General features: G+C 43.0%; 1 protein-coding gene across 2 annotated transcripts; it reads right to left on the minus strand.

Annotated features, from left to right (window-relative positions):
• Nucleotides 1-729: 729 nt before the first annotated feature.
• On the minus strand, nt 730-15667 carry MZT2B (mitotic spindle organizing protein 2B). 2 transcript variants are annotated; one of them, XM_088475179.1, is made up of 4 exons: nt 15247-15667; nt 12175-12323; nt 10900-11073; nt 730-2959 (listed from the first exon to the last, which is right to left on the minus strand). In XM_088475179.1, exons 1-4 carry the CDS (start codon nt 15408-15410, stop codon nt 2802-2804), a joined length of 645 nt encoding a protein of 214 aa, XP_088331305.1. In that variant the 5' UTR covers nt 15411-15667; the 3' UTR covers nt 730-2801. The 2 variants fall into 2 exon arrangements, with proteins under 2 accessions (XP_088331305.1, XP_088331304.1); XM_088475178.1 differs by lacking the exon at nt 10900-11073 and having other exon boundaries at nt 15247-15665.
• Nucleotides 15668-16058: the final 391 nt, after the last annotated feature.

Below are 16058 nucleotides of genomic sequence, written 5' to 3' on the forward strand. Positions count from 1 at the left end.
GAGAGAGAGAGGGCGAGAGAGAGAGAGAGAGAGAGGGCGGGCGGGGCGAGAGAGAGAGAGGGCGGGCGAGAGAGAGGGCGGGCGAGAGAGAGGGCGGGCGAGAGAGAGGGCGGGCGAGAGAGAGGGCGGGCGAGAGAGAGGGCGGGCGAGAGAGAGAGAGGGCGGGCGAGAGAGAGAGAGGGCGGGCAAAAGAGAGAGAGGGCGGGCAAAAGAGAGAGAGAGAGGGCGGGCGAGAGAGAGAGAGAGAGAGAGAGAGAGAGCGCGAGAGAGGGCGGGCGCGAGAAAGAGAGAGCGAGCGAGAGAGACACAGAATATCTCTGCAAAATTGAGGAGGATATAAATAGATTTCTGGTTGGGTGGGCAATCTTTTGAAGAACTGCTTGTAGCAAAACCCATCTATATATTATTTTTCAAAAAAGTTAAAACCCGAAAACAACATGGGGGTGAAATATATTAGAAAACAAGTGCTTAATTGTCTACTTAAAATTAATAATGCACCACAGTATAAAGATGCATAAACAAAATCATAGTACAATGTCACCTGCCTGTACTTCAAGTGTCATGATCTACAGGTAAGTGACTTTGGGGTCTATTTACTAAGCAGTGTTAGGAGACAGAGTGGAAAGTTATAAGGTGCCAGCCAATCAGCTCCCAACTGTCATTTTTCAAACACAGCCTGTGAGATGGTAGTTGGGAGCTGATTGGCTGGTACCTTATGACTTTCCACTCTGTCTCCTAACACTGCTTAGTAAATAGACCCCTTTGTATAACTAACAAGCAAACCTGAAACACAGAAAGACTGGGTCACTGTACGGAGTTACCGGAGCTAATCGGCAAAGCTGCTAAATTTACCATCAATAAATAAGATTTGATTTGTAGAACTTCTATACATCTATTACAGTTTTTACATGATATACAGTAAGGCTTTATTTATCATTGCCCAATGTTTATGATGAGGTTTGATCGTAAGGCTTTGGCTAAAAGCAACTCACAATATCAACAGACACCAGAATCATTAGGCTCACACTGAAGCATATCATTCAGAAAAACAACAGTGGCAGATCACCTACAAGGGACCTAATTTATAAATATCCATTACATTATATTAGAACATGGGCCTATACCTGCACTGATTGTTTCATAGCAGCGTGGCTCCTACACAATCGTTTTCACATCAGTACCATCAATTATTTTTACCTAGTAATTTAAACAGTGTCCTATAGAGCAGATCTGCTACATGTACTTTTGTAGACTATCATGCATATTAAGATATTTTCATCACTGACCCTGGATTAACAGATAGGACTACTAACTGATTTATAGCTGTAGACCTAGGTATGGAGCCTGTCATCCCCAATCAGCAAGGCATTTCTACTTATCCTTAGGTCCGTATCACAACTTGACAACCAAACCCTAACACTGTCACAATGTATAGAGACCATGGGACTGGATACCGGGCTGTTTTATCCAGTAATTATATATTCAACTAAAACGGTCTTCACCAAGACAGTGTCATGTGAGTGACATGAGGTAACAGACTTAAGTGCTCATCAGAATGAAGGAAACATTCTAATCTGTAGTATTTAAAAAAAAAAAGTCTCTTCTCTAGGACCCTGATAAGGTTATTAGGTCCTCATGTAAGATTACGAGGTGATTGATACAGGAAACTACTCTGATTGTCGATTATTGGATAAGGAAGAGATGTTTTTTCCCCCACAGTGATGATCAATTGGCATCTGCCTTGATGGGGCTATGTTCCTTACCCTAGATCAATACAGCTAGTCTATAGGCTAAAAACATATCATTTGAAGACTTCTTTACAAGTGGATACGTTCAGAATCCCGACAGCTGGGATTCCGGCATTCAAAATGCTGACGTCGGAATCCCGACCACCGGGATTAGGGTGTAGGGTTAGGCACTACGGGGGAGGGTTAGGTTTAGGGTGCGGGGAGGTCAGGTTCAGGGGTTAGGTTAGAGTTACTTACCTAGAGCCGTCGAGATTGTAACCTGGTCGGGATGCTGGCGTCGTGTTTCTGGCCCCGGGATCCTGGGCGCCAGCATCCCGTACCCATTCCCTTCACAAGTGCTAGACCTCCTGGAAAAAAAGGACTGTTGATTAACAAATGAAAATTGCCTCGAAGTATAACATGCTGGGAAAGTAGGGTGAGGCACATTATGTAACAAGAAAGCATGTTCTAAGCTCACAAATCAGCAACACAGGTAATGCTGGGTACACTATGTGTACCAGGACAATATGGCGGCCGACATATCGTGTCTGCAGTACACATAAGAACGATTTAATAAAGGATGGAACGATCCCTCGTTCCGTCCTTCATTACCTTGCATGGCGCCGCATGCGATATCGTCCGGTTGGCCGTGCAGCATGGCCATCTGAAAGATATCGCGGGAGCGCACACAGATGCTATACACACTGAGCAACACAGCCGATATTTGTTTTCCGGTCGAATCGGAATGACATATCACTGCCTCTTATTACGCCAAAATCATCTGCATCACATTATATTTTATGGATGCTTGTACAATGTGCTAGAAAGAACAAATGGCTGATTAACCTGCTATAGATTTTAATTACAACTGACGTTTAGATGTTCAAATGAGCAAATATCTATAGTACAAACAGACGGCAAAACCCCCAGTGCCATGAGCCATCTCTGCTGCCCTATTCAAGCCAGGGAGGTCATTGGTGGGAAGGGCTGGCTATCTAGTCAATTCTTGGTAAATGAACAGAGATGCTGCAGTATGAGGAGATACAGTAGAGAGGCCCATGCTGTGACCATGTGCTATGTGCTGCTCCCTCCGCTGCTCTTTCCTGAGCTGCTGCTCTTCTGCATGCGACTACCACTTGGCTGGCGGGGTACTCTCTGACTCGAACCTTCGCGGCTGCTCCGTTCAGCTGTGCCTTGACTGGAGCTTGTTGGGGGATTTAGTTTGATTCTCCCTGTGGTCAGAGGATAAGAGGCATTAACAATTAAATAGAAGTAACAGAGACAGTAAGCGTTGTTAATGTTCCTTAAACAAGAAAAGCAAAAATGTTAGACAAAGTACAGTAGATTTAAAATTTTGTCAATGTGTTTATTGTGCATTTGTAATACTATAGATATCTTATGAAGATACAATTAGATGAACCCTGGAGATTTGATTTCTGCAACTGTGCAAATAAGTATTTTATCCATTTAATTGTTAATAAATCCCCCTCAGTGGGCAATATCACATTGCAAAGTCTGATACTGGAAGCAGCATTCCTTCAGTAACACTGGCCACGTGATCTTACTGTAGGCTTTGCAGTGCATTGTTGTGCAGAGTTAGGCCCCATCACTGGCACTGTATATGCTACAGGCTGTGTACTAGCTCTCACTCTTCCGTAGAGACTCCATTCAGGTACAGCACTGAGCTCCTCAATGACGTCTAATATCCTTACATTTTACAGTATGCGGTGCATGATTTTATCAATATATCAATTTATATTGTGTATATATAATTTTCTAAATTATAATAGATCCATTTGAATTAGGGTACCCAACAATTATTCTTCAGTCCTAGAAGACCAACATCCCTGCATTTCCTAAATATCCAAAGATGTTAAGTAGATCACACTTTTTTTGCAGGGGGGTGTGGGATTAGGTTTCTTCATGTGGAACAATACAAAATCTTTTTATATTTTTTCTTCTTCTAAGGAACCCAGTGCCCTATAGCTATATGCCAGAGGGATTGATTTATGCCTACAAATGCACATGTTTATTATACAGATAATTCCACACATATATTTATTTGTACTGAATAAATTATGAAGGGACTGCAGACTAAACATAAGTGCCGAGTAAAGGAACATTAGCAACACAAATTCATCATAAACGTATACCGTATACTGTATGTGCAGTAACTAGTAAGCCAGCCTCAGGGAACATTGCTAATTTAATTAAGAGCCACAAAGCAAGCGTCAGCCACCTCTGCCTAGCTGTACCCATAACCAAGCTCTGGTACTACAGCTGAGGAAAGCACGTAGATGGGAGATGTATACAAGCAATCATGGTTGCATTCAGTGCACTGCTACAATATACATGTGACTTCTTTAAATGGAAAAGGGAATACAAAATTTTTTTTTATCTAAAACATTTACTGTGTACACATTTTAATATTCAACCGGACAATTTGTTTTGAGTAGATGATTTACACACATCTATATATGTGGTTCATTTAGTAAGGTAATAAGACATCTCATGTGCGTAATGTTCTCTATTTCATTCTAATTTCCCACACCAGGCCAGAGCAGATAGACCAATGCGCCCAACATCAGTTGTAAGATGGCGGAGACATTGTCATTGAGGTACGTCGTGTGATCAGATTTCAGTGTCTACAGTGATAACGCCATGTCACGAAAACAGGTTTGGGTTTGGCACACTGCCTTTGATAACGGCAGGATGGACTTCAAGAGATGACAATTTGTGCCGCATTGAAGGTCTGATTCAGGAGGACAGACGCATTGAGAGTGTTAGTGATATTGCTGATGAACTGAACATCTCAGTGGGTACTGTGCACAACATCGTTCAGGAGCCATTATCCAGGTGTTTAGTGCACAGCTGCTACAGCCGACATGGTACTTCGGAGAGGTAAGTATTAAAAAAATGGCTGCAAGGTGTGCGGTGTGGGCCTGCCCTGGACCCAGTGTGCCCCGCACACCCTGCACCCATTATAGATACACCCCTAGCTGATAGTTACATGCCATAAAAAGGGAATAAAGAGGTGGGCTTTTGAGACGTGACACACCAATGTTAAATAATGTTTTAACTAAAACCAGAAAGTATGAATAAACACATTGGTTTGAAGAAAAGTAGCGATTAGCCATTAGTTTATTTTAGCAGATAAAGCCCACAAATAATCCTGGATATCTTTGTTGAAGTGCTCAAATACACTAAGCAAACAAAAATATACAAAGTTATCAGCAGGGCAGCATAAGAATGAGGTTTTTTTTTATAGCAATCATAAATGTCTATGGTAAAAGCGACCTCTGCCGTCACTAAGCGTAGAGCACTTCTGAAATGCAACATGTGCTATTCTAGGTACTGAGGTCATGTTTACCATAGCGATCAATGATCTGTATAGCAACTGCAATTCTAGATGCGCACAACGGAGCTGTGGACACAACTTAATGCACCTAAAGTAGAACTCTTTGGATTTTCACAATGTGAAAAAGTGCTTAAAAAACTGAAAACCTCCTACTTAAAGTGTTTTGTGTTTGAATGAGTAAGGTGGAAGCACCTGCCAGAGATCTTTATTTTAACAGGATTTTTCTGTTTATACATCTTGTGTGATAATGAAATATGACAGACCTGACACATTAGTTGGGAGGTCCCTGGTAGAGCAGAACTTTGGGTTTATAGGCTTTAAAACTACTGTAATCTGATAATGCAAAAATATGGTCTGGTCATGAAGCTGTAAAGCGTCTTGGTCATTGAAGGGCTCATCTTCGTTTGCCAATTCACTTATACTGTGAATCTACAATAATATTCTATTAATTAGTTACGTCAAATGGCATTACTGATCTTCCATTCCTATAGCTAGAAGGTCTATGACAAATGCCAAGGAGCATTCCACATTAATACAGACACTATTTCCAATAATTTCAGCCTGTTAGGCTGGGTACACACTTGTATGAATGGCAATCTTGCAGATGGTCGGGGTGATTTACCTTCGCCCTGGGCTATGCAAGATTGCCGGTGCACATTATGAATATTTAATGAACGATGGGAAAATGTGTAATTCAGTCCCTCATTAATATGCATTGCACCGTACGCAATATCGTGTGATTGACCTTGCAGCACGGCCAAATGGCACAATATCACATGCGAATCGTGGAAGCATGCAGTTGGGCACTCCCCCTGCACGATATGCCCAATTTGTCATTCCAATTTGGCTAAATTAAGCCATCATGCAAGTGTGTACGAGATGGGCTTATCCATTGAAAAAAAATGAACATACAAATTTGTCCTCATACATCTAGCCTCAATAAGCCACACAGCGCGAATTGCCTGGAATGAGTGAGCCGTCAGTCCCGTGCTACTCTGCTAGCGTCGGTAGTATTTTTTGCAGGACGCACCAGCAGACTGTGCGGATTAATGTTTGATATGCGACACTTGTATATCTGTGTGTATATTAAGCACAACAGAACATGAAATACAAAAATCTGAGGCCGCTAGATTGTAGCACTTCATCTATACAGATTCAGAGACTCAGTAGTACACAGATATACAAGTGTCACATATCAAAGTACCCAGCACAGTCTGCTGATGCATCCTAGTTGCATAGCATTGTGACTCAGGCCAGTGTGTACCCGTGATATGACGTGAAGGTCGGCAGCCAGTAATGACAAAACTGTGTTGACTTTGTAGTCTTTGACAAACGGGGAAAATGCCAACATATACTTTTGTAGCGTTCCCGCTAGGCTGTTTTAGCGGGGCGCGGCACCCTGCCCTCCTTCTGGAGGGCAAACTGCACCCTGCCCTCCAGGAGGTGGGCAAAAAGCGCCCTGTCCTCACAGCCTGCGGGTGCCGTCGTCACCCGCGGGACGCAGTGTCCCGCGGGTGGAGAAACGTGCGGTGACCCGGTCACCGCCGGAGAATAGACGCCGGGCGCATGCGCCTGGTATCTATTCTCCCTGTCTGCAGCGCTTGGGGGCTGCCCGGCGTGTACGTAAGTGCCGGGCACGCCCCCAGGTATGACGAAAAGGGGACGCGTATTATAGACACGCCCCCTTTTCATGACCACCGCGCCTTCGCCACGCGCACATGGTTGCCCTCTCCAGCTCCTGCGCCCTGCCTGCCGCCGCAGCTAGAGTGAACACTACTTTTGTACTCATTCACCAAGAGAATGGCCTCTTTCTGCTTTTCACCAGTGTGGGCAGACATAACACGGAAATATGACAGAATGTTTTTGAGGGGAGCTTCACTTCTCTCAGCTGTATGATTAATTTCAATGGGGGCTGCAATTGTGCGCAGCCCCTATTGAATATGGACGCTATAGAAATGTGCACAAACAAATGAAAAGGTGGAGAAATCAGTGATTTCTCTGAACTTTTCTCTATACTAAACATAAAGAAACAATATTTTAGGCTGAGTCCAGCTAAAATGCTGGAGAAAAGCCTTTTTAAGCTTACTAAATAGACCCCTTAATTGGGTTTCCACTCTGCAGAATTCTGCACTTACCTAAAGTTATAATTTACCTGTGAGTTTGTAAGTTCCAAAGTCTTATATATCCCACCTTGGTCTCTCAGAAGCTTATGATACTGGAAACCACCCTCTGGTGCTCCTAACTTTGCCCGCTATTAGAGAAATCACAACCCTGGTTTCCCTTTAATTTGTCCCAATCAGTCAATGGGCCATATTCAATTTGTTTCACACCTGCAATACTTCTCCGCCTGCATCGCATGTTTTGTACGCAAAAAGTTTTTGTGCGCACCCGCTATTTGTCGTATTCAATTCCAAAGGACGAGAAAACGCATCCCCGCGAAATTCAAACAGGCGAAAAGTGCTGTCAAAGATAGAGAAATCAGCCTAACACTCCCCAAAAGATGTACTAACATTGGGGATCAAAATAGATGTCCCCGAATACGAATAGCCCTCCTGAAGCTATTTGGGGTACTGTTGCCTCTATATAGCATCTTTGAACAAGTGGTGAAGAATAGCATTAAGCAGTATTTTGTGTGAAAATAAGTAGTACTGACAAATTTGGGGTACTTGAAAATGGGTGTAAGCATGGTTTAAATTTGCTGAAGTGAAGTTTTACGTGACCTCAAAAACGCACCTTCAATCAAAAAAACACCTACCCCAAACTTGTACTTTTTCCAAGTAATTTTTTGGTGTGTTCCTCTTTTTCCTTTAGTTTTTTTTTTTTTTTTTACGCAGTTATCCTTTGGGGGGCTGTTCCAAGGGTACAGAGTGGTTTCCGCACATTTGCACCCAAAACCGCAATTCTGCACTTGTTTCCGCCAGTTGCAGACGGCGTAATCTAGTTTCCACCTACATCACGTGTTTTGGACGCAGAAACTTATCGGGCGGGCCCCCGTTATTCGCCCTATTCAATTCCACAGGACGCAGAAACGGGACCCAGCGAAAAGCAAACAGGCGAAAAGTGCTGTCAGATTGGGGGAAATCAGACAGACACCCCCAAAAGATGCACTAACATTGGGGGTGGTGAAGAATAGCATTTAGCAGGTTTTTTTTGAGAAAATAACTAGTCCCAGCAAATTTGGGGTACATGAAAATGGGTGCAAGCATGTTTACAAATTGCAAAAGTGAAGTTTTTAAAAAAAACACAAAAAAAAAAAAAAAAAAAAAAATGCACCTTCAGCAAGCACCTGCAATAATAATAAAAAAAAACACCTCCCCCATACTTACAGACCCTCCAAAAGCATATTTTGCTAGCTTTTAACTTTGTACCTCAACTTTGTACTTTTTCACCCCCTTTTTCAAAGTCATTTTTTTGGGGTGTTCATTTTTTAAAGGATTTGTTTTGACGCAGTTACGCTTTGGGGGGCTGTCCCAAGGGTGCCGAGTAGATTCCGGATGTTTGCACCCCAAAACCGCAATTCTGCACTTTTTTCACCACCTATTCATAGGCGAATCTTTTTCACCTATTACATTGCATCTTTGCGTACGCGAAAACCATTTGGAGTTGAATACGGCAATACTTTTCCGCCTGGCGAAATGACGTCACCCGTGATACTTTTCCGTGGAAAACGGCTTTTCGTGTCTAATTGAATACGGCCCTAAGTTTGAAATCTGACAAAAATGTTGCAGACTGGAGAATACATACACATGGGCGGACAAATGAAGTCACTGCTAGCTTACCAAACCTGCATTAGAATGACTGTCCTGTATCATCTTCAATCCATCCTACATTACTTTTAACAGAACTGCATTGCAAATGCAGTATAAAACCTGTAAGCTTAATTCTATAACGACATAAAGGGGGCTATTCAATTCAGGGCGTATAGCTCAGGGAAGGAGTTTCCGAAGCTATTCAATTGACCATGCTGTTAAGTCCAACCAGAACCACTTAAGTCAGAGAATGCCGGTTACCGCACCTTAAGCTGGGTGTTTAATCGCGGTAACCGGCATCCTCCGACTAAAATGACGCCCGCGATGGTGTTCACAGCATGCTAAGCTGGAAGACAGCACCATGGCCAGCATTTAAGTCGGATTTCAGCTCGCACCTCAGGAGAGTGTGAGAAGAAATCCTTTAGTCTGACTTAACAGTGCGGACAATTGAATAGCTCCGGGAACTCGTTCATGGGGCTATTCAACATCGTGCTGAATTGAATCACCCCCATAGACCATCAATCTGCGTCTACTGTACTTACAGTAAGATTGTGAAAAGGATCAATACAATGGTTCTACAGAAAGAAGTCATACATAACAGGAATATAAATGAAATAGATGTTTTACTATAGTAAGTGCAGAGGACGCTAATCCATAGAACTGAATAAAATGAATGTACATACCAAAGTGAGGAAGCATGTAACAACTTAGCCCTGGCTGCAGTAGTCAGATCACACCAGGAACCAGAATATTGACAGAACATTTCAGAAGTCTACTAAAAGGTTAAAAAAAAATAAAAAAAATTTCATTTGTCCTTTAAAGCAAATTGGAGGTATAATTAACCATTGTATTACTATTAGAGCGGCCAATGCTTGCTTAAATACTTTAAAGTGCACCTGTCAATATAAATTCTGCGATACATGGTTTATGTAACAGAACACACCTCACTCCCCACAAAAAAAAAATAAGTTACATAGAATGATTGGTAATTACTTTCTAAATCGTCTGAATCTGTCTCCTAACTATTCTTCTGGCATGTCCTGCTTACTGCCAGTAACTAGACTATGCAAACCAGCCATCATATTAAAGCTGCACTCAGTGACCTGGGAGTGCTGTTTGTTCACCATTTGTAAATGGCACCTAAAAGGGAGTGTGGCTGCCCAGACCAAAAGGAAACTACCAGCTCCATGCAGTGTAATGTCACATAAACCCACTATGGCCGGGGAGCTGGAGACAAACCATAGAGGCCCAGGAAAAATGAGCTGCATGGTTTTACATTCATTCTCAGAAGAGTTTTTACACCTCTGCAGGTAGCACTGTAATTTGCATAGGACAGATAATTAAAAGGGAAAAAAAAATCTTGCCATTCAGACAATCGTTACTTTAATTTGAAACATATTGGTCATTTTTTTAAGAATGAATAATGAGAATGACTGGTTCACTTGAAAAAAAAAAGTTGCACATCACTAAGATTGGAATAGGTATTTAGTTTATCACACATGATAATAAAACCATTGTGCTTAAATCAAATACATGATTCCTAGTGTGATATCAGACTGTGGAGGACATTTATCTAATAAAATGATGCACAAGAAAAATAAAATGCTTATACATATAGTAATCATTTAGTCACTGTGGGCCCGATGCTGAATTGGGAATAAAAGCAAGAAAGAACAAGTAACTCTGCTCCTGGACAAGCCATGTAGCAATGCAAGGGGTTCGTATACAAAAATTGTTTTGCATGTAGGGTAAATACTGGCTGCTGTTACATGTAGCCTACAAATGATGGACAGATTTATATTTACACTGCAATTTAGATTTGAGCTGGACACGTCTCTGATATCTAAATCTTGCTGCACAATCTTACTTCTGCCCCACCTGCAGTGCAGCATGGTTTTACCAAGATGCACAGTTACTTGATCTTTCTTGCTTTATTCCCAACTCATAATCGAGCCCTGTATCTCTAGTGCAGTTTATAGAATGATGCTGCCTATTGTTCATGTGCACCAGTCTTTATAAACTGTCCCCCAATGCCACCCAAGTAATATAAACTAGTAAATGCAACCTGTGAATGGTGAGAAAAGGCAGCAAGAAAGCTGGAAGGAACCAGGGGGACCTTGAGAAAGAGATGAGCAAGCATCGACAGGACTGAAGACCACAATCCTAGAGCCTTTATTTCTCGGTACTCGCATGGCAGAGGAGGAAAAGGCGAGTGGTGCAGGGATTTTACTGTTCTTGCCTGAGATACATAAGAGCTCTAATTTAAGAGAGATAAACATCAAAAAGAAGCACACTGCAAATAGTAACCATTTCACCTACAGGTCAGACATTTCACCAATATAACACAGGCCATCGCGACGGTAAAAAGGCTGTCACACAAATACTCAAGAATATAAATAATCTTATATATAATGTATATATCATATATCATACATCACGTTCAACATTATGACCATGCTTAAGCCCTTTCCATTCCAGCCAGGGAGGCACAGCATTTAGGAGTAGTATATATCACCACCTTTAGTGACAAATCGCAGGGAATGGGAAACGCTGCATGCAGCATCTTTTGAAGTCAATCAGTTTAGTGAGAAGAGTGATTTTGCTTTTAGGTATGCTGCACTTTTCTAGCTGGAAAATCATATCATTCAAAACTTGCCTTGTGCCATTACTTGAAGTGCAACTAAACCCACACAAATATATTTACATGTTGGTTCAGTGGTTCCCAAGAGATTTTGAATCACGGCACCCTAAGGAATCAGAATATTTTTCACAACACACCTAGGCCAAAAGTTTCTTATTGAGAAATTCAGGAAAAAAAAAACAAAAAAACAATTAAGTTAAGTAATTGTACTTCTATGTCATTCTTAGGTTTGGTTATGTGGTGGTGGACAGGGTTGTTCCTCTGTTTGCCCCAATAATTTATGATTGGCAGCCACCAGCACTGGATTTGCCAGTTACATTGACCATAAATAATTAGATTTTGTCCTGGACCATCAATGCATGGCACCCCTGCAAGTGCCAAGGCACACAGTTTGGGAACCACTGTGTTAGGTCAATGACATGGAGCAAGAATTTACCATGCTAGCACAAATGACACTACTTAAAAGGTTTTTTTTGTTTTTTCATTAGACAATTTAATAAACATTTCTATTAACACTAAATATAATTTTATTTTAAGTACATACAGTACAGCAATTCATACACATTATCATGCACCTCTCATACAATAATATATATATATATATATATATATATATATATATACATACATACATACATACATACATACACACACACACAGTAATAATATAAACTCCCAAACATGAGATCTATTCCTTACCTCTTGTGTCTGAATGTGCAGTCAGTAAGGACGTAGAGTTTGTGTCAGCAGGAACAGGATCTATTAGTCTGTGTCCAGCACACATCGATTTCAACATTTGGAACACTGCCAAAGGAGCCACGTTCATTTTTAATAAATCAACAAGAATTCTGTTAAAAAAAGAGAAATAATACCAAATTGTGATAAAAAAAAAAAAAAAACACAGCACAACAAAAACACAGGCTTATGTACAATCTTGTACATAAAAATAAAATAACTATAGAACAATTAATTTACCGTACAGACCATTCTACAGAATGCTCACCTAAAAGAAAAACCTAACTAAGGACTACCGTGGGCAGCCAACAGCATAATGAATAGACTCTTCTCTACCATTCCCCTGCAGTCCATTTCAAAAACCTAGCAAGCCTCTGCACTCCCGGTATCGGATTGCTCGCTGCCACAGGCTGCTTGGAAGCCAGGACACCATGGCAGAGTATAAACTACAATGGGACTAGAAGTGGTAAACACAAAATTTGTATAAGCTGAGCACATGGTTGTATGTCATGTGCAAAAGGCCTTTACACGAGTCTTAGGGCTACAAGTAGCTGCAAAATACTTTTATCCTGGGTACAGAGCTCTGTTTGGTTGGCATGGGGCTTTTATGCGAAGCTTGAGATTCTCATATAATGTACGGCTATATTAGCAGGCATAAGGCTTTTATACATGGCTTAATGTGATAGGATGTGTACATACACATGCCTTTTTCCCCTACTATGAATGCTAGCACGGCACTTAAGCACAATTTTATGTTGCAACACTTTGGGGGTAATTCAATTCAGTGCGCTGTTTAGCCGAACTAATGTTTTTTTCTCGCACCCTTCTGAGGCTGCGAGGAGAAATCCAACTAGAGTGCCGGCTGCGAGGTTGTTTTCCAGTTTAGCGCAGTGCTAACAGCCTCACAGCCAGCACTTTAGTCAGAGAATACCGGTTCTCTCGACTAAACACCCAGGTTAAGTAGCGAGAACTGCCATTCTCCAACTTAACTGCTTCCCGTCGGACTAAACAGCGTGGTGAACTCAATGACTCAGGGAGCTCCCTCCTGGCGCTATTCAGTTCCCACAGAATTGAATCGCCCCATAGAGGCAGATTCTGAGTCGCACACAAAAGGGTCTATTAACAATCACCCATCTGCGACTTTATGCAAATGCTGCTACAAAACACCTTCCCCCTGTGTACATCCGTGTAGCTGAATGTGCAAGGACTGAGGCACCCACTTTAGCATCCATGCACATAGTAATACAGTTGGTGTGTCCTTACACACCACCATTGATTGCACCATCAAAACTTGCACTAACCCTATGGCAGGTGCAGTTTCTCCAACTGGCCATGGCCTCCTATACTTGCAGCTGTGCGTCTTTGAACGTAGCCAATCGCATTGACACTCTCATAAAACGCCCACTGAATGGACCATTCTTGTGTAAATTACTATCCACCTCCCAGTCACCGCCCAGGAACGCCTATCACTTTTCTGCCACATTTCTGATACCATCTGACCCCATCGCCAACAGCACCTTTGTGCGTACGCTCTGTGTAAAGCCTGCACAGTAGGGGCTTTCAGAAGTCTTGGAGCATGCGCAGTTGACAATAAAAAAATATAAAAATAAATAAATCACTCAGCTATGTGAACGTCTTGTGTGCTACTCAGAATCAGGCCCACAATCTTCTCTGCCATATTGCATCACAGTGCCAGAACCACCACCATGTAAATTAAGTCCCCTCAACCCCAAACAGCAGTATAAGGGCTATTCAACACGTTGGTTTTCTCCAGCTGTCAAAAAAACTATCCAAAAGCGGACGTTTTTTTTTTACTAGGCAATCAGTTCCTTTCACATGCAATGGCTGTCGTTTTTAACGTTGTGGTTAGTTATCTTAAGTAGGCATGCGCAGCAGCAGATGGAGTTGTGGGCGGGTACAAAGCTCAGAAAAGCCGCTGTGTGTGAAAGGAAACACTGTACATTGTGCTTCAGACTTGCACCGACGGCACAGACACGGCATCTTCCTTGGCAATAAATTGACCGCACCGTGTCGTCTGAAAGGACCCATCTGTTTACATACTTAATTAAATTTACTACAAGGCAAAAAAACAGCAGACTTTTTGCAGGCCGGTGAAATCTGGCATGTGTGAAATAGCTAATGCTGGCCATACACTAATATGACCAGCATAAGATGAGATTCAACGTTTCGTTTTCCCTTCAATTCCCCGGCATTCCCAGCCGTACGACTGACACACGTTGACATACAGGGGACCCCTACGTCTCTGTCCCCCGTACGTTGCCCAACCAGTACTGGGTCCCTAAAAGCCCGGGGCTGGTTGCTTTTTGAGGGGGAGGGGGCACGCCTTTTTTTTTCACAGATGCATGGAGGGTTCTCACTGAACCATCCATGCATCTGTGCTTAATTTATTACAGACAGATGCATGCATCACAAATCTCCCTGTGCGTGCATCAGTCTTTTATTTTTAACAAATGAAACCGCTCTGACGCAGGATTCATCGCATGCTGAAAAAACAGCATACAAATATGACGTAACATCTGGGCTGCACATCTGATCTACAATCCGTTTTAGGAGCTGCAGGAGCGTGCATCGGATCATATCCTACTTGAAAAATGCCCGATTTCTACAAGATTGATCGTACGGTGTGTCGAAAATCGGCCCGAAATCATGCAGGTGTATGGCCAGCATAAGACTTCAGGAATTTCACAGGCCAAACCCAAAAGAGGGACAATAATGAGGAAAAAGACAGGGATACAGTGAGTAGTGAGGGATGATATGAGACAGAGAACTGGCAATCTGTCCAGGTACCGGAACTGCAGGGTGACAACATGGATTTCTCCATTACAGGGTTCATGGTGCTGTCCCAGGTCATAGAAGCAGTGGGCACCGGAGCCAGCTTTTCGATTGCATATGGCTGATAAATGACCTGCACTGCCATGGGTGAGGACAGCACCCACACAGCTGGCTCCTATACTAACCAAGCTATGACCCTCCGAGCTGCCAATCACAATCCCCGCACACAGGCCTGGCACTGACCTGAACACCTCCTGGTCCATGGCAATGCCCGCCGCCTGCGCCAGCTCGTACAGCTCCGTCTCCTCTGCGCTCAGCACCTTCTTCTTCTTGGTGACATATTTCTGTACGGAGCCGCTCACCGTTACCACTGCGTCCAGGCCATGACCGGCCTGAGGGGCAGCCATGGCTGGGGCCGGCCTGTCTCCCCTTCCCCGGGAACCAGACACCGCCAGAAGTCACCGCCCGGTGCCCGCACACAGGACACTTTAGGCACCGGCTGGTCCTTCACCAATCCGGCTTTCCCGCCCAGGGTCCGCCGTCACTCGATGCCTGATGGGTCGCCTAGCAACACAGCGCCAGCATAACATGGTGTGTACTGTACATCATCATCCGCCCGGAACACAGCTGCACCGCGAGGTTCCGGGGACTCCTATAGCGGATGTAACTAGTGTTGCCAACTCAGAAATGGAAAACAAGCAACCTATAAGTAAAAAACAAGCCCAAATCAATCCTAAAAAGCCCAATAAAAAAGCCTAATTTATGGGGGTGTCTCTTTGTCCTCACTCTCTACCTGCCTAACTTCCTTTATTCCCTTTTCTGTAACCTAAATATTTTAGTGTATGCACAGCCTTATTGCATTTCTCCCTCTACACCAGCCTTCATATTTTTACCTCCTCTCTCTTTTCCTATCTCATTCCCTTGCCAGTCTTCAGCTGGGTACACACTTGCCGATGTGTGTATCCAGTGATGCGACGCCCGACCACGCAATATATACCGGGTGGGCGATACATACTGCACTATGTGGTGACCAAACGTCCGATATGTCGGGCACT

Source organism: Taudactylus pleione, unplaced genomic scaffold (genome assembly GCF_031769625.1).
Source record: "Taudactylus pleione unplaced genomic scaffold, aTauple2 ptg000162l, whole genome shotgun sequence".
NCBI classification, from domain to species: Eukaryota; Metazoa; Chordata; class Amphibia; order Anura; family Myobatrachidae; genus Taudactylus; species Taudactylus pleione.

Coding starts and splice junctions, on each gene's coding strand:
- MZT2B (XM_088475179.1), bottom strand. CDS start 15,410: ATGGCTGCCCCTCAGGCCGGTCATGGCCTGGACGCAGTGGTAACGGTG. Junction 11,074..12,174: donor TGCACATTCAGACACAAGAG/GTAAGGAATAGA, acceptor TATGTATCTCAG/GCAAGAACAGTAAAATCCCT. Junction 2,960..10,899: donor CCTTTTCTCACCATTCACAG/GTTGCATTTACT, acceptor CTCTGACCACAG/GGAGAATCAAACTAAATCCC.